The sequence below is a fragment of the Carcharhinus amblyrhynchos genome, chromosome 10 (genome assembly GCF_965287045.1).
Source record: "Carcharhinus amblyrhynchos chromosome 10, sCarAmb.v2.hapA, whole genome shotgun sequence".
Taxonomy (NCBI): domain Eukaryota; kingdom Metazoa; phylum Chordata; class Chondrichthyes; order Carcharhiniformes; family Carcharhinidae; genus Carcharhinus; species Carcharhinus amblyrhynchos.
In genome coordinates, this window is record NC_137333.1 from 84,751,887 (window position 1) to 84,776,694 (window position 24,808).

Consider the following 24,808-nt stretch of genomic DNA (forward strand, 5'->3'; position numbering starts at 1 on the left):
TGTTTTCTTTCATAAATTTGAGTGCTAAAACAGTAATTGCGGGTGAATGGAAAAATTGCTAACCCTAATGTTTCAGCACACGTTGTTGTACCGATCAGCAGGATACATGTTCAGACTTGAAGTTCCAATAGTCATATCATCTGAAATCAAGATGTCACCTCAGATAGAGGAAGTGTACGCCCACAGAATTAGAAGGAAAGTCAGTCATCCTGCCTTGCTGTTGTCCAAGCTCAGAGTAGAGGTGAAATTATGATGTCTGGGAGAAAGCTATCTGGCTACTTTAGGCCAAAGCAGGAAACTAATAGAGAAAGGGAAAACCATTTAAGCGCTAAATTGTTGTGGGACAGATTCTTCTTATTTTTATATTGTGCTTATGCTGATTACAATAAGCATATTTATGTTATGGTTTTTGCAGAGGTGGATTTATAATGAAACGCACTGTGCCTAGGCACAGGGTCCTGACCAACATGGGGGAGGGCGGCTGCCATCCAATGATAAGACTATCAGCAACAATTGCAGAGCAAAATCAGACTCTGATTGTGAGCCTAATAGAATGGGAAAACAGTTAATGAATGGCTAACTTGTTGAAGTGCGCATGCACACAAGACCATGATGAGAGGTGAGGGAGAGGTGTGGCAGACAGCCACACAATAAGGGACTAAGCTGCTGGGGTTTGCCAATCGAGCCACAAGCAAGCAAGCAGGTTGATGCCGGCGCTAGCGGACCCATGCCAGCAACAGCAATAGGCACAATGCATAGTCCCTAAATAGAGCCACAAAAACCTGAACAGGTTTGCTTTGGGCACTGACACTGGTGAACCAGGCTCTCAGTAGGCGCAAAACGCAACTCTCGAATCAAGCCACGAGGAGCTGAGCAGGCAAGGAGGTTTGCACTGGGCACCGGCACTAGCGAACCCAGGCCAGCAACAGCAAGAGGTGTGCAACACTCCAAATCAAGCCATGAAGAACCGAGCACTAGATTGTGCCAGCAGTAGAGCAGATCCTCACCAGCAACACAAGCCCATGACGACACCCCAAGGCAAGGGAGAGGTGCAGTGGCCACAGCGAGTGACACAGGCTGTCTTGAAGAATGAAGACCCTAGGCAAGCAAGGTGATTGAGAATAGGAGAGTGTGAAAGGTGGGGTGATATATGAGGGGATGGGAAGTCGGGGGGGGGAGGGGTGTGAGGGTGTAGGGGGCATGGGGATAGAGTGCGTGAGACGGTTGGGTTGCAGACTTTCAGGGAGGAAGAATGTGTGAGGATGGGGTTGCATTATGGAGGGCGAGTTTGTGATGGGGTTGAAGATCCATGAGGAGGGAGAGATTGTGAATGGGCAGGAGGAGAGCGGAGTGAGTGTTCTTTGAAATCTTGATCAGAATCACAGCTTCATAGTTAAAAGATGAAAACAGTCTTTGCAGAGCTTGAACCTGATTAAAATATGGGATTGACTATGCAAACACCCGCTCTTTTAAACACTTCATTAGCTGCCGAAAGTCAAGATTGGATTCTTCAGCAATATGAAGTGACACTATCAATCTGGCAGCCAAAAAATTGGAAAAGATCAAGGGATTGAATAGTGCACAAACTGCACATTCATCCTCATTCAAAGGAATGGGTGAATTATCTGATGAGTTAAACTTGCCGATTTCCAGAGACACCACGTTGTCTGTAAAAGTTGAACAAGAAATGGATTCTGAAATGACTGTGCAACTACAAAAAATTGCTGATTCGTTTGTTGAAGTGAAGGAAGAAACTCTGAAGACATTGCCTTATGGCCAAAGTCTGTTCCAGAGTATGATTGAATATTTCGTACTAAATAAACCAGCTAATATGGAAAATTTGAAAAAAGTGTTTGAGCTTGGAGGCTGAAAGCAGCGTAGAAGTCTTAATAAGTTGCATTTTCTGCGGGTGAAGAGAAATGGAATAACAGAAATTAGAAATTGGTTGTTTTTTTGTCAGAAACCTCTAAGGCAGTCTACTATTATGTTTGCAAATTATTTCCTGACCCTAGTAAAGGGAAACAAGCATTCGTCAATGGGTATTCCAACTGGAGAAATGTTGGAAGAGATATTGTTGATTAAGAAACTTCTAAAGCTCATATTAAAGCTCTATATGCATTTGTTCAAAAAAGTAAGTTAACTGTAAGGATTGATTCTATGTTATTGGTTCTGTTTGAAAAGGAGTGTTCTTATTGGAAGAAAATGCTGAACATGTTGTTGCCACAGTCAAACTACTGTCTTCTTTGGGACTGCCCCTAAGAGGACATTATGAGATATCATTGTCAGCTCAAAGAGGTAATTTTTTTTAGCCTGTCTTGAATACTCAGTGAATTTGGTGAGCTTCAGAGCATTTGAAATTGGTTGGGTCAGGGAAGACCAACTTTTTAACGCACAAAACCTACAATGATTTCATCACTATAATGGCAGAGTGGCTCAGATTCAAATTCGCTGATGAAGTAAAAGATGCCAAATACTATTCCGTAATAGTTGATTCAACACCAGATGTGAGTCACGTGGACCACTTAACATTAATCTTAAGACATGTGACCAGTGATGGTAAACTTTTTGAGTGATTTCATTGTTTTATCCAACAATGATCCCACTGAGTGTCTGCAGACAACTGCTTTGGAAATCATTGCAAATTTAAGATTGGACATCAGAAATTGTTGTGGACAGAGCTTTGATAATGCCGCAAATGTGGCAGGAAATATTTAGGTTGTAAGCAAGTTTGAATAATGCAAATCCCCAGCACTATTCATCCTATGTTCTGGTCACCCCTTGAACTTAGTTTGCAACTTTGCAATTGAATCCTGTGCGGGAGTGGTACGTTTTTTTGACTTTGTTCAAAACATGTATGCTTTTTTTTGGTTTCCACGATTGGGACATGTTGTAATCACACTTGGAGCAGGCAAATGGAAAACATTTGCCAGTCAAACGAATTTGACACCAGGTGGTCCGCTCATGCAGTTGCTGTTTTGGCTTTTTAAATGAAATTTGCTAATATAAAGAGAACCTTTATTAGACATAGCTGCATCAAATTCAGGAAAACCACATGTGAAAGCTGAAGCAAAATCCTCAGCAACGAAGCTTGAAAAGTACGATATTGCTGTTTTCATTGTCTTGTGGAACTGTTTACTTCAAAGAATTAATGCCACCAGCAAATTACTAAAAAAAAAGTTAATACAACTTTATTTAATGCTACACAATTGTCAGCCTCAGTTAAAACTTTTGTCGTGGAAGATTGAAATGACTATAGCTCAATGGAAGCAGACGCTAACATTAACAAAAAATAAGGTCTGTCTGATTAAGAGAAACAAGATGCAAGAAGTTATTTTTCGTTGAAACTAGAGGCAATGAAACTATTCTAAAAGGGGAAAAAGAAGACAGTTGAGACTGTTAATCTTATTTGTGACACAATAATAGTGCAGTTATAGACTGTTGACATATTTTGCATGCTTTTTAACCAGTCTTTTGGTTGAAAAGCCACTGCAGTAAGAAATTGAGTGAATTCTACGGGGGGGGGGGGGGGGGACATTGACAGAAATCTTTTTGAAGGTGAAGTGAAACCATTCCTTCCATTGATAATGATAAGCTTTGAGATCACCAGCTGATTTGTACAGTCTGGTATGTGGTTTGCGAGCAACCTTTCCAAGTGTGGAAACTATTCTGAAAATATTTTTAACAATGCCTGTCACAAATGCTTCCGGTGAACGTTATTTTTCTGCATTGAGAAGAATTAAAAATGATTTGCGAAGTACAATGAGTCAGGAACATTTGGCAAGTTCAGCAATATTGAGGATTGAAAGTGCGACTTTACGAGATTTTACCTCTTAAGTAATTGATGATTTTGTAAAGAAGTGTGGACAAGCTACCTAAATTGCCATGTCAACAGGGGTGAAGCAAGAAAATCTTCCATACTCTCTTGTTCAAATCCTGCTTTTCAAAATTGACCATTGCTGGTCTGTTATAATGCTACAGCTGGTCATGTGCTGGCAGTTCAAACCACCATCACTCTCAAAACTGGCCTTCAAAATGTCTCTGGAACAAAGAACAGAATCCTGCTAGACAAAACTACTGTACTTGGACACATTGGACACTCCACTCATGTGAATAACTTCTTTGATTTTGTGAGTAAGGAAGTAAAGATGTTAACTTTTAGTTTTGTAACTGGATGCGATTTCTGTAAAATATGCTGAATGACAGCGTATGCATCTTGTTGATTGGAGTATTTGCTCTGCCCTGGGCTGGTTCGCGGTGTCCTGGGCTGGCTCGTGGTGCCCTGGATTGGCCTGTGCTGCAGTGGTATCATTGGCTGATTTTTCCATCTTGTTGCACATCTGCAAGTTCCATGTTTTCTCACCTCCAAAGACTCTCACACTGGCAATATTGACAATCTTAACCGTTATTCTGACAAGAGTCAGGCTTGGATTTCAATTCAGCAATTATTCGCACAGGCGTGTTTTCACAAGTTAAAAACCAAATTGTGTACTTTTTTGTGGCTTCTGTTTTTACATTCTGTGGGGTGGGGCAGAAATGAAGGTGAGCGTGGGGTCCCACAAACTGTAAATCTGCCCCTGGGTTTTTGGTAAGTTTATGAATTAAAATTTATACAATATTTAATAGTTGCAGATTTAGAAATTAATCTTCCAATCATTGAGCAAAACTAACTCATTTTGAGAACAGCTTGTACATGTTATGATGGGCAAGGCATTGGTTTTCAAAATGTTCACAGTGTCTTACGTGTAAAGAAAATTTGAAGCAAAAAGAGTAAGTAAAAATATATCATATATGACAGTAAATTTAATGTTGCATTCTGAGTAATATTGCTGAATAGTAGCAGAATTTAAATAGTTCATATAGACGTTGACATTTAGAATCATGAGCAAAGGTAATTTATTCATCTCTTCAGCAATAGCTTCAGTTTTTCTTGATATACTTATTTCTTCCTGACCCTCACCTGTTGTGCCCGTAATTCTCAAATACTTTCGATCAGTTTGCTTACTCAAAAGTTTTACCCCGTGCCCTTATTTGCAAGATGGACAAAAGACAAACACAAGTAAAGATTCAACAAGTTTATTATTAATAATACTATTAACCCTTAAATTACCCACATAAAACAAGAGGATACCCCAGATTCAAGCATACTACCCGCAAAGATGGTTTGGTTAAAACTGCAGGCTCGATTCTCTGAGTCGTTCTGGTCCATTGTCATGAAGGTGAGTCTCGATGGCAGCTTTCCCCTTCCTTCTCTGGTCAGTCTTCCGGATGGTCAAGGTCACCTCCCTCATCAAGTCTATGTTCCTGATGTGAGTGAGATATGTATCTTTATCCCCTTCCTCCCTGCCTTTCCAGAAACTTCTCTGGCTTCCAACCAATGAGGTCTTGGGAGCAGGTCCCAGTAGCCAGTGGGTTTCTTGATGTCTGCCTGACAGGGCACTGGGACCTGCCCCCAGGATGTCCATCTCCATGCAACCTGTTGCCAGATAAGATAACTGCAGGAACTCTGGGTGACAGAAAGTCATCTGAGTTTCAAACAGTAGCCTGGTGCATTTCAAAGGGGTGTGATGATCTCCTGCTTGGTCTCAACAGAGTGCAGCAGTGCAATGATCCTTGATGGGCGATTGATGGGCCAGGCCCAGACATATTCCTATGTCTTTGTATATTTGACTTTCATCAAGTCTGACCTGCCTGAGTTTGACTGTTTGATTTTAATATGCCTAATTCTTCAATTTAGGATATCCAATTTAATCAGCCTTAAAACTAGGCCCCTGATTATTGTAGCTTCAGTTTTTCTTGATATGCTTATTTCCTTCTGTCCCTCACCAATATTCATGCCTATGTTATTGTCCATTGTGACATTGAAGCAATGAAGTACAAATAGGTATTGTCAGTGCTTTTATTTTGTGACTGCCTAGCCAATTCGTGAGATGAGTGAAATGAATAGGCTTTCATCTCTGTCCCCAAAGAAAGGTCAGATTTTCCTTTGAAAACGCAATTATCTTAGCAGGAGAATGGGGATGAGAAAAATATCAGTTGTGATTGAATGGTGGAGCAAACTAGATGGGCCGAGTAGCCTAATTCTGCTCCTATGTCCTATAATTTTATACCTAAACTGATGGGACTTGAAGCACCCATTTATACATTGCAGTTTGACAGGCTAGTACAATGGTGCAAAACTACTGCGTGAGGGAGCGATTGATGCAACTTTATTACTTGATTCTGCACGCAACAGGTTCCTGATTGCAGCTGAGCTTCTGGAGAGGCAGAGGAAGAGAAACAGAAAATTAGAAGCCACGTCTATTTAGCCTTTTTTTTCCTGTGCCTCTTAGTTTAATAGTGAAGGAATGAAAGAGCATAATCCACCTTTCTCTTAAGAAGGGTAAGGAGTGTAATATGAAGCAAAAATGAGAACAATGAAGGGAATCATATTAAAAGAACTTGTTTACGGTGTCGCAGCGCCTACATTATCAATTCTCAAAGGGAATTCTGGTGTAACACCAAAACAGGCGTCTTGAGGTAGCACTAAGGTTTGTTCAGCACCTTTTCAACGTACATAGAGTTGCTCACTTAGACATCAGTTTCAACCCTTTGAGAATTGTAAGTTGTCAGCAGCGCTAAAAATAGTTGCATTCCATTTTGTTGCTTTCCCCCTCTCTTTAACGCAATGGTCTCAAACTATTGTTTTGCATCTTCTGGCTGCACATCTGGTTTGGGTTAGTTTTCCTTGGAGCGGAGAGGGTTGAGAGGAGATTTGAAGGAGAGTATTCAAAATCATGAGAGGTCTGGACAGAGTGGATGAGGAAAACCCATTTCCACTGATGGGCACAGAATTAAAGGAATTGGCATACCCAACAAACAGTGGAGAGTCAAGGTGAATTCTTTTCCATACAGTAAGTTGATAAGATCTGGAATGCGCTGCCTGAAAAGTGCTGTGGAGGCAGGTCCCAACTGAAGCATTCAAGGGGAAATTGGATTATTTTCTGAAAAGGAAGGATGTGCAGGGCTACGGGAAGAAGTCTCAACAATGGCATTAGGGAATTGCTCACTTGGTGAACTGGGCAGACACAATGGGCTGAATGGCCTTCTGTGCTGTAGCAATTCTGTGATAGTCTTGTGGAGTCCTTGGTTGAGAGAAAAAGAAGAGCCCATATAGGAGGTTGCATCGTCAGATCAGATATGGCAGAGATGGAGAAGCTAGGAAAGTAGAAGAGTCCTTACAAGAAATGGCATGTTGGAAATTGTCATCAGGTTAGCTATGGGAGTCAGTAGGTTTGTGGTGAATATTTGTCAATAGCCTATCCCTATGAAAGGAGACAAAAATAAAGAAAAAGAATGAAAGATTTGAAGATAGACCACATGAATGCAAGAGAAGAGTTGAAAGTGGAAGCAAGATCAACAAAATTTTTCAGTTCAAGACTGGACAGCAGCCATTTGGGGTCATGAATTCATACCTCTTCTAGACACATTGACTAGGACTCTGTGCATGCGGTGAATGAGTCTCAAGCAGTGACGTGAGCGCAAAATCCTGTAAGAGTCAGAAAACGAGTATCTTGCTGGCGCGATCTTGCTTTTAAAAATCCACCCCCCCCCCCACCCTCAACCCGGTAACATAATGAGGTTCCCACCCAGAGAGGTCAGGAACCTCAGTTAAATTAATTATAATGTTATTACAGGGCTTTCCCGCCGTATGTACCTCCTACGTTGGGATGCCACGTTGGCAAGGTTGGCAACAGGGTTTTTAAAAATGGGAGCCAGGCAGTGTGAACCCACCAGAAGTGCACAGGTTAAGTAGAGCCCTAGCCCCTGGGGAGAGAGGGGCATGCCTGGGAGTACCCTGGCACTGCCATCATGTCATGGGATGGGAGGGGTGGGGGAGGAAGGATGTCTCCATGTTCGTGAGGTGGTGGGCTTCCTGTGTTTTTTTTTCAGAGGTCAGAGAGCCCTTGAGGTTCCTGGTTGCCAGCTTTTTCCAGCATGGTGGGATGGACAATGCCTCGGTTTTTATTCAGAGTGCTGTACAATGTGGTGAGAAAAGCTGCAGTGCAACTGGCGAGCTGCATGCTGGTTTTCTCACCTCCAAAAAATAATAGATTCTGTCCATTGTTCCTTGAGTTTACTCCATGGAAAAAAATCCTGATGAAAGGTCATAAACCAGAATCATTAATTCTTGTTTTTCATCCCATAGTTGCTGCCAGACATTGCTAGTATTTTCTGTTGTTGAAAATGGAGAATGATTTCATTTTCCTTTTGATTACTGATTTGCTGTGAAGATAATCTGATATGTCAACTTCATCATATTCATTCTTTCCTAAAAGAAAGTACCTCAGTGACGATGTGGAAGGTTTTAACATGAATGAAATTATTAATATCTGAAGAGTAAGTGACATAATAGACTACGCTTAGATTAATGTCTCTTCTCTGTGGTGGTTGTAAGAGCCTAATTCTGTTCTCGATGCTGGTAGATATACAAGCATTAATTTATCAGTTTACATTCTGAGGCCACAAAGATGGCTAAAGTGGATAGCAAAGCTCATACCAGAGTGGTATGGGCAATAACCTGCTCAGTGACACCCAGTTTTGGTTTCACTCAGCTCCTGACCTCATTACAGCCTTGATTCAAACATGGACGAAAGAGCTGAATTCAAGAGGTGAGGTGAGAGTGACAGCCCTTGACATCAAGGCCATATTCAACCAAGTATGGCATCAAGGAACCCCAGCAAAACTGGAATTAATGGTACTGGGGGCAAACACTCCGCTGGTTGGAATCATACTTGGCGCATAGGAAGATGGTTGTGGAGGGTCAGTCATCTCAGCTCCAGGGCATCTCTGCAGGAGTCCCTCAGGATAGTGTCCTAGGCCCAACAATCTTCAGCTGCTTCATCAATGACCTTCCCTCCGTCGTAAGGTCAAAAGTGAAGATCTTCATAGATGATTGCACCATGTTCAGCACCATTCGTGACTGCTCACGTACTGAAGCAGTCCAGGCAAAAGCCGGGGAATTATAGGCCGGTTAGTTTAACGTCTGTGGTAGGTAAAATGTTAGAATCTGTCATTAAGGAGGAAATTGCGAGGCATCTTGAAGGGAATTGCTTGATAGCGCAGACGCAGCACGGTTTCATTAAAGGGAAGTCGTGTCTGACAAATTTACTGGAGTTCTATGAGGATGTGTCTAGGGCGGTGGGTAGAGGAGAGCCGGTGGATGTGGTCTTTCTAGATTTTCAGAAGGCGTTTGACAAAGTGCCTCACAAGAGCTTATTGCAGAAGGTCGAGGGACATGGAGTTGGGGGTAGGGTGTTAGCGTGGATAGAGGATTGGTTGTCAAATAGGAGGCAGAGAGTGGGGGTCAACGGGTGCTATTCGGATTGGCGGATGGTGACTAGTGGAGTGCCCCAGGGGTCGGTGCTGGGGCCTCAGCTTTTTACCATTTATATAGATGATCTGGAGGAGGGAACCGAGTGTAGAGTGTCGAAATTTGCTGATGACACCAAGATTGGGGGAACGGCAAATTGTGCGGAGGGTGTGGAGAGTCTACAGAAGGATCTAGATAGGCTGGGCGAATGGGCCAGGAAATGGCAAATGGAATTTAATGTTGGCAAGTGTGAGGTGGTCCACTTTGGTAGGAAGAATGGTAGGAAGGACTATTACTTACGGGGCGAAAAACTGCAGCAGGCGACGGTGCAGAGGGACCTCGGGGTCCTTGTGCATGAGTCGCAAAAACCCAGCTTGCAGGTGCAGCAGGTGGTCAGGAAGGCGAATGGGATGCTGGCCTTCATAGCGAGGGGGATTGAATATAAAAGTAGGGAGGTCTTGCTGCGGCTGTATAGGGCATTGGTGAGGCCGCAGCTGGAGTACTGTGTGCATTTTTGGGCGCTGCACCTGCGCAAAGATATTTTGGCCTTGGAGGGAGTGCAGAGGAGGTTTACTAGGCTGATACCGGAGTTGAGGGGGTTGAGCTATGAGGAGAGGCTGAATAAACTGGGCTTGTACTCGTTGGAGTTGAGAAGAATGAGGGGAGATCTCATTGAGACGTATAAGATGATGAATGGGATGGATAGGATAGAGGTGGAAAGACTCTTCCCACTCAAAAAAGACATTAGGACTAGGGGGCACAGCCTCAAGATAAAAGGGGGGCGGTTTAGAACGGAGTTGAGGAGGAACTTCTTCACTCAAAGGGTGGTGAATCTCTGGAATTCTCTGCCCGTTGAAGTGGTGGAGGCTGCCTCGCTAAATATTTTTAAGACGCGAGTTGATGGGTTTTTGATAAGAGAGGGGATTAAGGGCTATGGGGAGAGGGCGGGAAAGTGGAACTGAGCAGCGACAGATCAGCCATGATCTTATTGAATGGCGGGGCAGGCTCGAAGGGCTAGATGGCCTACTCCTGCTCCTACTTCTTATGTTCTTATGTCCAAATGCAACAAGATCTGGACAATATCCAGGCTTGCGCTGACAACTGGCATTTGCGCCATACAAATGTCAGGCAGTGACCACCACCAAGAAGAGACACTCTAACCACTGCTCCATGACATTCATGGTGTTACCATCGCTGAATCTGCCGCTGTCAACTTGGGGTTGCCATTAACCAGAAATTCAACTGGACTCATCACATAAACACAGTCGCTACAAGAGCAGGTCAGAGGCTAGGAATACTGCCTAGGCGAGTAACTCACCTCCAGACTCCTGAAAGCCTATTCATCAAGGCATAAGTCAGAAGTGTGCTGGCCAGCCAGTGACACCCATGCCTCATGAATGAATTAAAAAAAAATTAAAGTTTAACTACAGTTAGGTATTTTGCAATGCATCTATATTACAACTGAGTCCTTGAGCTGTGTTTGACAACATTACCAAAATCATTACCATCTCTGTGCCTTATTAGTTAGCTACCTCTACCTTATTTGTGACTGCTATTATCACTCCCTTTCTTCAGCAGGTCCACTCTCAAGCTTCCCTTTCTATTCACCTGTTTTCCTAGCTCCAACCTTCTTTCTTTACAAAGGCCAGGAACATGTTACCGGTTCTGTTTCTATCTTGCCAACAGCTCTGTTGATCATACTAAAATGGCATTAGCACTGCAACCAAACTGGGTAAAAGTCACAAGTAATAATTGTGGATCTCTCTCTTTCTCAACTGTTAGCACCGTTGGACATTTGATGATCCTCCAAAATCTGTTTGCTAATCCACTTTAGAGACGCTGCATTGCTTGTACCTATCGTGATGCAATCATTGCAGTGCCTCCTACAGTTTCTCCTCATGAGCATAGCTTGTTTCTTGGCAGCACTTCCTGTTTGAAATAAATATGTACCTACTGAAGTAAATGTAAGCGTTTCAGTTTTGCTATCATCATTATTAGGTACTATCACATATCAAACAAATCATTTTGCAAGACCCCTCATTTACCTCTAATATTTTGTTATTCATACCTGTATGTTTAAAGGAGAAAGTCATGAACCAACATTGCATATAATCATTCCACAATTCTGGGTTCGCCTTTGGTTAAAGTAACTGTTTCATTAAGTTAGTTACAGAATATAATATTTATTCGGTGTGTTTTGTTTGGCTGTTTTAGGTGCGTATTGAACAGGTTATAGTAGCAGAACCAGGTGCAGTTCTGCTCTACAAACTCTCCAATCTCCTAAAATTTTATCACCACACCATCAGGTAAGCAAGGAAATAAGATATCCTATTTAGTTACTAATGCATCGGTATTTTTTATACCTTAGTTGCATGAGCTTGTGATTGAAAACAGGTTTAAAAAGCGAACTGACTGCAAATCTGGAACCGAAGTACAATAGTCAAATCATGCATGAAAGTACAGTAAGTAGTTAAGAAGGCAGATGGAATGTTGGCCTTTATTGTAAGGGGGCTGGGTGTGAAATTAGTGAAGTCTTACTGCAACTGAACAGGACAGTTATGACACTACATAAGAACATAAGAAATAGGAGCAGGAGTAGGCCATCCAGCCCCGCCATTCAATAAGATCATGGCTGATCTGTCGCTGCTCAGTTCCACTTTCCTGCTTTCTCCCCATAACCCTTAATCCCCTCTCTTATCAAAAACCCATCAACCCGCGTCTTAAAAATATTTAGCGAGGCAGCCTCCACCACTTCAACGGGCAGAGAATTCCAGAGATTCACCACCCTTTGAGTGAAGAAGTTCCTCCTCAACTCCGTTCTAAACCGCCCCCCTTTTATCTTGAGGCTGTGCCCCCTAGTCCTGCTGTCTTTTTTGAGCGGGAAGAGTCTCTCCACCTCTATCCTATCCATCCCATTCATCATCTTATAAGTCTCAATGAGATCTCCCCTCATTCTTCTAAACTCTAACGAGTACAAGCCCAGTTTATTCAGCCTCTCCTCATAGCTCAACCCCCCTCAACTCCGGTATCAGCCTAGTAAACCTCCTCTGCATTCCCTCCAAGGCCAAAATATCTTTGCGCAGGTGCGGTGCCCAAAACTGCACACAGTACTCCAGCTGCGGCCTCACCAATGCCCTATACAGCTGCAGCAAGACCTCCCTACTTTTATATTCAATCCCCCTCGCTATGAAGGCCAGCATCCCATTCGCCTTCCTGACCACCTGCTGCACCTGCAAGCTGGGTTTTTGCAATTCATGCACAAGGACCCCGGAATTACAGTTTTGGAATTCTTATTTAAGGAGGGACATACTTTGGGAGCAGTTCTGAGAAGGTTCATTAGGCTCTCTACTGTGGTGGCTTAAGGTGAATGGTTGAGCAGATTGAGCCTATACCCTGTAGTGTTTACGAGAATGAGATATGTTATTGAAATGTAAGATTCTGAGGGAGCTTGAAAGGTAGATGCTGAAAGGATGTTCCCCCTCAGGGGAGTATCTAGAACTAAGGGGCATAGTTTCAAAATAAGGGGTTTCCCACTTGAGATGGAAGTGAGATATAATTTCTTCTGCCAGAGGTTTGTGAGTCTTTAGAACTCTTCACTCCAATAAACTGTGAAGGCTGGGTCATTAATTATATTCAAGACTAAGATAGACAATTCCTTGATCTATAGGGGAGTTGAGGGTCATGGTAAAGAGGCAAGAAAATGATACCAAGATCAGAACATCCATGATCTTATTGACTTGAGGAGTAGGCTTGTGAAGCTATATGGCTGCTCCTGCTCCTGTTTTTGATATTCTTAAGTAACTGAGCAAGATGTGAATTAAACTTGGGACTTTTCATGTCTCTATGGTTCATAGACTTAATCTTCTGAGTTATTATGGGTAGCATATTACTGTTTGTGCAAGTCTAGACAATGTGTGCAGTGTATTCAACTATAGTGGCATTACAGTGAAGGCAGCGAAGTGATCAGGTATGGCTGAGGTACCTGCTGGAGTGCTCCTTTTGCCATCCTACCTTGAGTCATGTCATCTCAGTATAAACCAGTAATCTTCCATATTTGTATGGGATCTCGTCATGGTGCATTTACCCATTCATTCATAGATAATATTCCAAAACTTGCAATCCTGATTACTTATTTTTCTTTTCCACAGTGGAATTGTTGGAAACTGTGCAGCCACACTGCTGACCACAATCGAAGAAATGCACGTCCTCAGCAAAAAAATGTTCTTCAATAGCCTCGGTCTTCATGCCAGTAAATTAATGGATAAGGTGAATTGTGGAACTAACATCAATCTTTGCAGTAACCTTCAGTAGATCCCCTTCCAGTATAAATCAACTGATGGCAAAAGAAAATAACTAGCTGTGTGAGGCTTTGGAATTATAGTCTGTTTCTTGCATTCTTTTCAGTGCTATTGCCAAAATACACATTTTTGTAAATGGAGCAGATGAAAGATTAGAAGGGGGTAGTTCAGAGAACGTAGCTCTAATCTTAACTTTACATGTAATATACTCAATCAAGATTTCTAAAAAGGTCTGAAATTTTGGATAATGTCCATTTTCCTTTTGCACTTTTTAAAACATCTGAAATGAACAAGTTTCAAAGTTTTAATGTCACATTATTGACCACATCTTTAACTAATAATAATAATGTGTAATATATCCAAAAACCACTGATCCAGCACGCGCTGTCCTCCTTTCTACATTTTATAATTAACATGATCTAGTTAATTAGTTAGATTCTGTAAAATTGTGATTATCAAATGCTAATCAAGAAAATAATTTCTTAATTTACATGAACAAGACTGTTCATTTGGATAAGGAGCACCTTTGCTTACTCAAACAAGTAAAAATTTTAAGAGGCTCCGGTGTATATTCATGTGAAGGTTCAGAGAACTTGTGACTGCCTTGGTTAGAAATTTCACTCAACAACATCACTTTTTTAATCATGTAAAGGTTGCCCACTTCCATCCCCCATCACCTGTCCCTGCCCCTGCATCAGTTCTGCTGCTTACATCTGATTCATGTTACTTCTGAACTAAACTATTTGAAAGCCCTGCTGACAAACTATCCACACCAACACCCTTCCCTTCGTAAACTTGAGCACGATGTTCAAGTTCACCTGTCACCCTTGAGATCATTGACCTACATTGGCTCCTGGTCCAACAGTTCCCGATTTAGAAATTCTGATCCTTGTTTTCAGATCCCCCCATGGCTTTGACCTCCCCATCTCTGTAACCTTCTACAACCATTGTTCTCTCTAATTTCCCACTGATGTGCTCTTGTTGCTGTGTATGATCCTCTTAAGATTGCCTGACAGCGCATGTGGCCAAGCCACTTACCAACCCGACTTGGAAATATATCGCCATTCCTTTGCAGTCACTGGGTCAAAATCCTGGAATTCCCTCCCCAACGGCATTGTGGGTCAACCCACAGAACATGGACTGCAGCAATTCAAGTAGGCAGCTCACCACCACTGCTCAAGGGCAACTAGGGTTGGGCAATAAATGCTGGCCAGTTAACAACGCCCATATCCCACAAATGAATAAAAAAAGTGTGCAGATTGTTTAGAGACTGCTTCTTGTGTGTGGCTTATTTGTCTCCTGTGTGCTTAGTTCTGACCTGCAGTGTGGCCTCAAACCTGTGTTGCTTAAATAGAACAATATGTACATCTCTCTGTGCTCCCTCAATTCTGGCTTGTTGTGCACCCCGCAAATTTATCGCTTAACTTTCAGCTGCCGAGCCTCTAAATACTGGAATTCCCTTATGGACCTCACCACTCTTGCACTTCTCTCCCCTATTTTAAGATACACCCTTTGACAAAACTGTTCTAATATTTCCTTTGTTTTCAAAATACCACTGTGAAGTGAATTGGGCATCTTATTACATTAAAGGTGTTATGTGAATGCAAGGTGTTGATATAATGACCATTAAGGAAGAAACTAATACCTCAATTTCAATTCATGCAGGTTGAACTCCCTCCTCCCGACCTAGGTCCTACTACATCACTGAACCACACTCTGTCTCTGCTGCGTGAAGTTCTTTCCTGTCATGACTCCTCAGTTGTGCCGTTGGATGCACGACAAGCTGATTTTGTCCAGGTAAATTGAAACTTACCAAAAATATAAGGCCTTGAAATTCTTCAAATGTACCAATTTTTATTCTAGTTTTAATCCCAGTAATGTGTGGTTTGTAGAAGTACTGCACTTGCATTGCCAAGAACTTATTTTGAATGCGTTGAAAGCCTTTCATCATTTTCAGGACGCTATGCTATAAATATCAAAAGCTTACTCTTGAAAGAGGTTTTTACCTCTCTAATGCAGAATGCCCTACAGTCCAGCCAACTCTTCTGTTTTCACTGATTTTCCACTCATGTTTTGATCTTGGTTCAATTTCACAGCGGTTTTGAAGAGCTAGTCTTAGGTCAGATAGTGGATAATATCTCCAGAAGCAGCATCGAGATTGGTTGGTGCCTGCAACTTAACAGTGTTGAGTGGGTAAGCACTGAATGAGACATAAAGATGATAAGCCCCACCAGTCCCATTTTAAGTTCAAAAACAATTTTTGGAGTTGGGCACTTTAGGAACTTTCAAGTGGTTATTGGATAGGCACATGGAGCACACCAGAATTATAGGGAGTGGGATAGCTTGATCTTGGATTGGACATAGCTCGGCACAACATTGAGGGCCGAAGGGCCTGTACTGTGCTGTAATGTTCTATGTTCTCTGCATTCCCGACCTTGCAACATTTTCATGTGCTCTTTTCATGGGTTGGGTGGACTTTGGGTGCAAACCCTACCCCCCACCAACACGTCATCTGAGGCCATTGTTTTAACCAGAGAAAAATTAAATTTTCTCCTGGATGAGGTTTTTGTGTGTTGAAAGCCCAAAGGAAAACACCACTTCTGACAGTTTTTGACCACTGGGGAAGCCTGCTGAAGAGTCAGAAACATTCTGAAAGGTAAGTGTGAATTGGTTTGACCCCCTTTCAAACGTTTGATTTGATTTGCTTTATTATTGTCACATATATTGGGATACAGTGAAAAGTATTGTTTCTTGCACGCTGTACAGACAAAGCATACCGTTTATAGAGTACGTAGGGGTAAAGGAAAGGAGCGTGTGCAGAATATATTGTTACAGTTGTTGCTAGGGTGTAGAGAAAGGTCAACTTAATGTAACATAGGTCCATCCAAAAGTCTGATGGCAGTAGGGAAGAAGCTGTTTTTGAGTTGGTTGGTACGTGATTTCAGACTTCTGTACTTTTTTCTCGAAGGTGGAAGAGAGTATGGGCCCAATTTTACCATTGCATTGCGCCCGTTTTTGGGCATGAAAACTTGGTAAAGTTGGACGTGAAGTGAACAGTGTGATCTGGGTCTGCGCAGATTCCCACTTTACCAAGACCTGAAAATGGTCGTGCCTGAAACAGGCACGATGTCAATTTAAATACACTTGCACGCATTTGAATTGACTTAATGAGCTGGACGCTCAATCTTGTCTGCATTTCTCCCTTTACCATCATGTTTGCCCTCCAGATTCAGCGCGAAACAGACATGCTTGGCAAAAGTCTATTTCAGGCGCTCCAGCTTCTGAAGAGGTAAGTTCAGAGCTTCCAATGGCTCTCTAACTCAGATCGATGGTTGGGGAGGAGGAGAGAGGTGGGCCAGATCATTCTCTGGTGGGGGGGCGAGGGTGGAGGAGGTGGGTATCTCTGGTTGTGGGGGGAGAGGAGGAGGCCCAATAATTCTCTGGTGGGGGGAGGCAGATGGTTCTCTGGTGAGAGGGAAGGAGAGGGAGGCCAGATTGTTCTTTGGTGACGGGGGGGAGGGGGAGAGAGGGTCTGATCATTCTCTGGTGGGCAGAGTGGAGAAGGAGGGAGGCCAGATCGCTCTCTGGTGGGGGTGGGGGGAGGGGAGCGAGGCTAGATATTTCTGTGGTGCGAGAAGGGAGGAGGGAGGCAGGTCGTTCTCTGGATGGAGGAGGAGGAGGGCCAGGCCATTCTCCGGTGGGGGCAGGGGGGTGGTGGTGGTGAGGGCCAAGCAGTAGAGGAGGCCCACTGCCACTCTGCGGGCACTCAGTGGGGGCAAAGGGAGGCAGGGGGTCACGATCGGTCTGGGGTGGGTGGGTGGATAAGGGGACAGCTATGTTGTGGGGGTGGGGCGATACCTGTGGGGGCCATTGCTCCCGGGCTGCATTAACCACTTTTTGCAGCCTGGGTGCAATGTGATGGGAAGCATTTTTTCAAATTTTTTTTTAACTGTGCATGCACAGTTGAAGGCTCCAATCAGAGCAGCAGCGTTTCGAGTGCAATAAGTCCTGCCCACAGCGCGATTCGGACTCGCGTTTTTTTTTCAGGCTGAGTTCGTATGGGGGTGCCTGAGAACAGGTTTACAATTCGGATCCGAATTGCGCCCAGATTCAGCACTTAAAATGAAAATGGTAAAATATCCCCCTATGAACGGGGTGCACGTTGCTTTTCTGAGGCAGTGGGGAGTGTAGACAGAGTTGATGGATGGGAGGCTTGTTTGCGTGATGGACTAGACTATGTTCAAAATGCTTTGTAGTTTCTTGAGATCTTGGTCGGAGCAAGAACCATACCAAGCTGTGACTCATCTGGAAAAACTGCTCCCTATGGTGCATCTGTAAAAATTGGTGAGAGTTCTAGCGGACATGCTAAATTTCCTTAGCCTCCTGAGAAAGTAGAGCAATTGGTAGGGTTTCTTAACTATAACGTTGGCATGGAGAGACTAGGACAGGTTGTTGGTGATCTACATACCTAGAAACTTGAAGTTTTTGACCATTTCCATTTCATTCCTGTTAATGTAGACAAATGTATTATAGATGTGTTTTTAATGCAGTGATTCATCATAGAGATCTGTTCTGCAAAGAGTAGTTGACTATTACATTGACTACCATTGTATGACTGTAAACATGCATTGCAGTACTTTCTTCAGTGCAGAAAAAGTCATAATGTATTTTTTAAAAATATATTAAAAGATACTGTCAATCTCTATTGACATGTATTGTATGACTTAAATTGATTTGACAGCTCTGGCTGTTTGAAAAAGCAACTTTTGATAATTGAAAAAAATCTCCCCCCCCCGTTTCTTTCATTGATTGACAGGAACTCATAGAAAATAGAAGCAGGAATAGGCCATTCAGCCCTTTGAGCCTACACCACCATTCATTTTGATCATGGCTGATCATCAAATTCAATGTCCTGATCTCGCTTTCTTCCCCATATCCCTTTAGCCTCGGGAGCTGTCTACCTTTTTTTTGAAATCACACAATATTTTGGCCTCAACTACTTTCTGTGGTAGCGAATTCCGCCCATTCACTACCCTGTGGGTGAAGAACTTTATCCTCACCTCACTTATGAAAGGTTTACCCTTATCCTCAAACTATGACCTAGTTCTGGACAGGAACATTCCTTCTGAATTTACCCTGTCTAACTCTGTTAGAATTTTATAAGTTTCTATGAGATCCCCTCTCACTCTTCTAAGCTCCAATAAATACAATCTGAACCAATTTAATCTCTGCTCATATGACATACCTGAAATCCCAGAAATCAGCTTGGTAAATCTTCGCTACACTCCCTTTATAGCAAGGACATCCTTCCTCAGATATGGAGTGTGGCCTCACCAACACTCTATATAATTGCAGTAAATCATCCCTATTACTATACTGTGAGAGTGGTGGACGGATGAGGATGAAGAGGGGTGAAATTTAGACAATCTATAAAAATTGGGAGTTGGTCTGCTGTTTTGAAGAACTGAGGCAATTCTTCCAACTGGCACCTTCACATTTGGCATTCCTTATGCATTCCACTGCAGATCACAAAATGTACTGCAACCTTGACCCCTGTGTGAAAAGACAAGAATCCTCAGCAAAGTAACACATGGGTTGGGTGTGCCTTTCGTAATGCAGTGAAGCATACAGATCAGGCTTTTCCAAGCCATAGGAAAATCTAGTCCAAAGCCTCAAGTTTTCATCTTATTGCAAGCAATAAAAAATGTTGTTAATCAAGTATTATATTACTTTTAGCTTAAAGTCGTTTCTCTCTGGTTCAGCAGTTTTATTTTTAGCGATTTGTGTTTATTTTCATTTGCTGACTGCTTTAAGACCTGAGACAGTTTGTTTTCTACTCACTGTTGTATGCAACTCCAAATTTAAAAGCTTGAACTAAATGTAGGTTAGAAAACGAAATGTAAAAGCTATGGAGTTGAATCATAGCAGGCAAGCAGTTTTAAGCCTACTTTCTGTTCAATTATTTTATAGTTTCCCACGGTTTATTTATTCATTGGGTCTACAGTAATTTCATGGAGTGGGCCACTGTGCTACTCCCAGATCCCCTCCACTGTCAAACTACTTGTTAGAAAGCGAGTCACAGCGATTCTGCTTCTCTCACTTACATTGAGTCGTAAATTCATAAGACATAGGAACAGAATTAGGCCATTCAGCCCATTGAGTCTGCTCCACCATTCGATCATGGCTGATATGCTCCTCACCCCATTTCCCTGCCATCTTCCCATAACCCTTCAACTCATTACCAATTAAAACTCTGCTCCTTAAATTTACTTACTGTCCCAGCATCCACAGCACTTTGGGGTAGTGAATTCCACAGATTCACAATCCTTTGGGAGGAGTAGTTTCTTTCCATTTCCATTGAGAAGCAATCAGCCCCTGGTGCCTGCTCTAGCTAAGAATTTAAAAATCAATGCAAATAAAGGCAAAAAGCTGTGATGGAGGGCATGTTGCATGCAAACAAAGGTCGACAAATGAATGGTTACAAATGAATTTAGGGTTTAGAGTTGTGCATTCACAGAGAACAGGAACAGTGAAAAGTCAACTCTGTGAAGACTTTGGGAAGATGTAGAACAGCATGTGAGCTGTTCATGTAAGCAAATGTGTTAAAGTATTTTACTTTCTACTACAGGTGCTTTCCTGCATAATGGACCCACTATTACAGTTGTGCACAGTATCTGCAAGTAACCTTGACACCGCAGACATGGCAACCTACATGGTAAACTCTCTCTACATGATGAAGACAACTTTGTCCCTCTTTGAATTTACTGATAAGCGGCTTGAAATGCTTCAGTTTCAGGTATGTTTCTCAGTGCTCACATGTGAAAGAGAACTGTAATTAGAAGAGATTTTAGTTCTGCTAGATGTGTCTTTTTAGGCTAACCTATATTAGGGAATTGCATTTAAAATTGCAACCAACAATGTAGTAAGCCTGCACACAACATCATGTCCAAAGCTTCAAGCATCAATTATTATTTTCTTCTCGGAAGTTAATTAACCAGATTTTCAGGTCATGCATTTTCTGTCTTTATTTCATATTTCCATGATGTATCTTTCTCATAAGGCCCTTTGAAATTCCACCTGTTGCTTCTTTGCAACAATATTTCCCCACATCATTTCTCCCTGCTTTCTTTTCAGTTTTCAGCACAGGTAACTACTTCACCAGAAATTCCACATTTTGCTTTCTTTGAGAAGCTGATGTGCAACTATCTTATAGAAATCTACTCATACAATCAAAACTCTCAGACTTTTGAAATCAGCCTAATTTTCCAAAGCTATTCAGGGCTCCTCATAGTATCTAAACCAAAGATGCAATTGGTTTTGACTTTCAGGCTGGTTAACCCGTATCTGGTATGGAAGAGGCCCCCATGATTTTGAGATCCTGTTTTCATTTAAACTTTGACCTGTGGGGCATCAAACACCCCAAGAATTGGACCAGGGAAGTCTTCAGCATGGTAGTTTGAAGGTTGATGGAGAAATCACAGCTGTGAAAAGTGGGTGTCCCAGAGTAGCAAAGACTGGGCTCACTTTCATGAGCCAGTTTTGTTCCTTCCTCTCTTGTGTGTTATTTACAGAAATAATTACTATGCTTAGTTATCCCCCCATTAACTAGCTTTACATTGTTAATAATTTACTCATCCAGTTACTTCCCTGGTCCCAACCTTACTTTTATTCTGCATAAGGTTGTACATTTCCACTTATTTTATGCATCAGTAAATGTTTCCTTGAAATTTTTGACCAGATCTTCGATACTATTCTCATTATCTGAAGATTTGCTCTTCCAAAGCATTACACTTCTATTTTTGCCTTGTTGTAATTAAATCCAAATGTTTCAGCACATGCATTTGGTAGGCACCTAGAGATAGCATCCACACATTTCCCCCTTTTGCCCATTGTACTAGTATTTGTCTCAAAAATATTATGATAGAAAGAAGAACTTAAGGTAATAAGAAATAGGCACCCATGTCAGCCTTTTGGCCAATCAAGGCCTTTTGGCCTGCTCTGCCATTTCATATGATCATGGCTGAACTGATTGTGGCCCTAACTCCTGCTTGTCCCCCCATAACACTTGACTTTTGTAAATTAAAAATCTGTCTAACTCAGCCTTGAATATATTCAATGACCCAATCTCCACTTCTTCCTGTAGAAGCGAACTCCAAAGAGGGATGACGTTTTGAGAGAAGAAATTCCTTCTCAATTGCAAGACCTCTTATTTTGAAACTGCGGCCCCTAGTTCTGGCTTCCCCCACTCAAGGAAACATCCTCTTAGCATCTACCCTGTCAAGTCCCCTCAAAATCTTAATGTTTCAATAAGGTCATCTCTCATTATTCTAAACTGCAGTGAGTATGGGCTCAACCTGCTTAACCTTTTCTCACAAGAGAATCCTGTTGTCCCAGGAATTAGTAAACTAGGAAACTTTCTCTAAATTGTTTCGAATGCAAGTATATCCTTCGTTAAGTAAGGAGACCAAAACCGTAAACAGTATTCCAGGTATGGTTTCACCAATACCTCATACAGTTGTAGAATGACTTTTGCTAATTATCTAATCCCCAATTTTCCTAATTACTTGTGGTACCTGATTGCTAACATTTTGTAATTTATATACGAGAACACCCAGATCCATCTGTACTGCAGCGGTCTGTAGTTTCTGCTTTTCAATTCTTCCTACCAAAGTGGACAGCCTCAAATTTACTCAAGTAATATTCCAGCTACCAATTTTTTTGCCCACTCACTTAACCTACCCATATTCCTTTGCAGATTCTTTATATTCTCTTCACAACTTGCTTTCCAGTCTATCTTTGTACCCTCAGCAAATTTGACTATAATATGTTCTGTTCCTTCATCGAAGTCATTAATATAGAAAATAAATAGTAGAGCCCCAACACTTATCCATGTGGAGCTCTGCTAGTTACAGCTTGCCAATCTGAAAATGACTCATTTACGCTGGCTCTTGTTTCTTGTTAAATATGCAACTTGTATCCATGCTAAGATATCATCCTCAACATAATGAGTCATGCTTTCAGCAGCAGCACTTCATGTCGCACTTTATCAAATGCCTTTTGGTAATCCTAATAACTGGTCAAATACGACTTAATTTCATAAAACTATGTTGATTCTGTCTGATTGTATTATGATTTTCTAAATGTCCTGTAATTACCTCCTTAATAACGTATTTTACCATGATCCCAAAGGCAAAGAAAGCTATTGGTCAGGTACTCTAACATGTTAGACTCTCAGATGTTAGAGTACCTGACCAATAGCTTTCTTGCTTTCTGCCCCCCTCCTTTCTTGATTAGTGGTGTTACATTTGTGGTTTTCCAATCCAACATAAGGAACCAGTGCTCACGTTTGTCGCTCTTTTCCTTTTTATACACTTGTAGAATCTTTTGCCATCTATTTTAAATTTCTCTGCTAGTTTTCTCCAATGCTCCAATGTTTCCCTCTTTTATTTTCAATTCTCCTTTGCCGGTTCCTAAAACTTTCCTTTTGTTGGTTCCTAAATCTTCTGGACTACCTCTAATCTTTGCAACATCACACACACTTTGTCAATTTGATGCCATTTTCAACTTTGTTAGTTAGCCACGGATGGTGCCTATTTCTTGCAGGGTCTTCCTTTATTAAAGAATATATCTTTGTTGAGAGTGAGAAAATATCTTCTTAAATGTCTGCCACATCTCTATCATCTTACCTATTAACCTATTTTCCCAGTTCACAATAATCAACTCTGTAGTTGCCTTTAGTTAAGTTTAATATGCTAGTTTCTCACCTCCAAACCGAATGTGATATTTTATCATACGGTGATCGTCCTTAGCTAGAAGATCCTTTACAATGAAGTCATTAATCCTGTCTGTTTACACATTGGGGTGACACAGTGGTTAACACTACTGCTTCACAGCACCCGGGATCCCAGCTTGGGCCATTGTCTGTGCGGAGTTTGCACATTTTCCCTATGTCTGCGTGGGTTTCCTCTGGATGCTCCGGTTTCCTCCTCCGGTCCAAAAATGTGCAGGTTAGGTGCATTGTCCATACTAAATTCAACCTCAGTGTACCTAAACAGGTGATGGAGTGTGGTGACTAGGAGATTTTCACAGTAACTTTATTACAGTGTGAATATAAGCCTACTTGTGACCAGTAAAAACATTGCCAGGTTTGAATTAGCCTTTTCCCTGGTAGGCTATAGACTGGAATTTCTATTGCACTTTTCACAATAACAGGGGACCCCAAAGTGCTTTACAACAATTGAATTTCTTTTGAAGTGTAGTTGCTGTTGTTTTGTAGGAAACAGCAGCCAGTTTGCATTCAGCAACCTCCCAAAACAGCAATGTGATAATGACCAAATAACCTCTTTTTGTAATGCTGAGTTAAGTGTTGGCCAGGACTCCAGGCATAATTCTCTTGCCCCTCTTCAGAATGGTGCCATGAGATCATTTATATCTACCTGAGAAGGTAGACGGGATCTCAGTTTTACATCTCATATGGGAGAAGGCAACTCTGACAATGCAGCACATCCTCTCTTGAGTGTCACTTTTGAGTTCTGAGCTCAAATGGAACCTGAATCCATAACATTCTGACCCATTAGTGAAGATGCTACCAATTGAATCACAGCAGACACATATGTACCTAATTAGAAGAGCCCCTAATTGGTAGAAAGTGTACTTATTTTAATTGAGTATCCTTTTCAGAAGAAATTAATGTATTTTCTCATCTGAATCATTTGACTAATTTGTGTAACAAATGCAATCAGTGTGTGCCTTGAAGTTTTCGGTTAGCTGAGGATTTGGCAAAAAACTGCTGTGAACTTGAGTGTGCTCAGACTTCACAGTTCAAATCAGGACATTCTCTGCTATTGAATGGAGCTGTTTTGAGGGCATGCATGGACTGCTCCCATAACATGATCTGAAAAGTATTTAACTGATATGATCATGGAATGCAAGTCGGATCAACATCTTGACAATCCATAGGCTTTATTCTTCATACTCAGTGAAGGAGATTCTAGCTGTTATTAAAAATGTGTTTACATGTTCTTCATTTCTTTCTGCAGATTGAAGCTCATTTAGATACTTTAATAAACGAACAGGCTTCGTTTGTATTAACCAGGGCAGGATTAAGTTACATTTACAACAGTGTGCAACAACACAAACCAGAGCAGGTAAGTACCCATGC

General features: G+C 41.9%; 1 protein-coding gene across 1 annotated transcript in view; it reads left to right on the top strand.

Annotated features, from left to right (window-relative positions):
- The window catches only part of cog6 (component of oligomeric golgi complex 6), a 124,095-nt gene that overhangs the window by 88,732 nt on the left and 10,555 nt on the right, over nt 1-24,808 (top strand). The window contains exons 12-16 of the mRNA XM_080197500.1: nt 11,564-11,655; nt 13,498-13,615; nt 15,313-15,444; nt 20,276-20,443; nt 24,687-24,794. Coding sequence (XP_080053626.1) covers nt 11,564-11,655; nt 13,498-13,615; nt 15,313-15,444; nt 20,276-20,443; nt 24,687-24,794 — 618 coding nt within the window. The remainder of the gene's footprint in view (nt 1-11,563; nt 11,656-13,497; nt 13,616-15,312; nt 15,445-20,275; nt 20,444-24,686; nt 24,795-24,808) is intronic.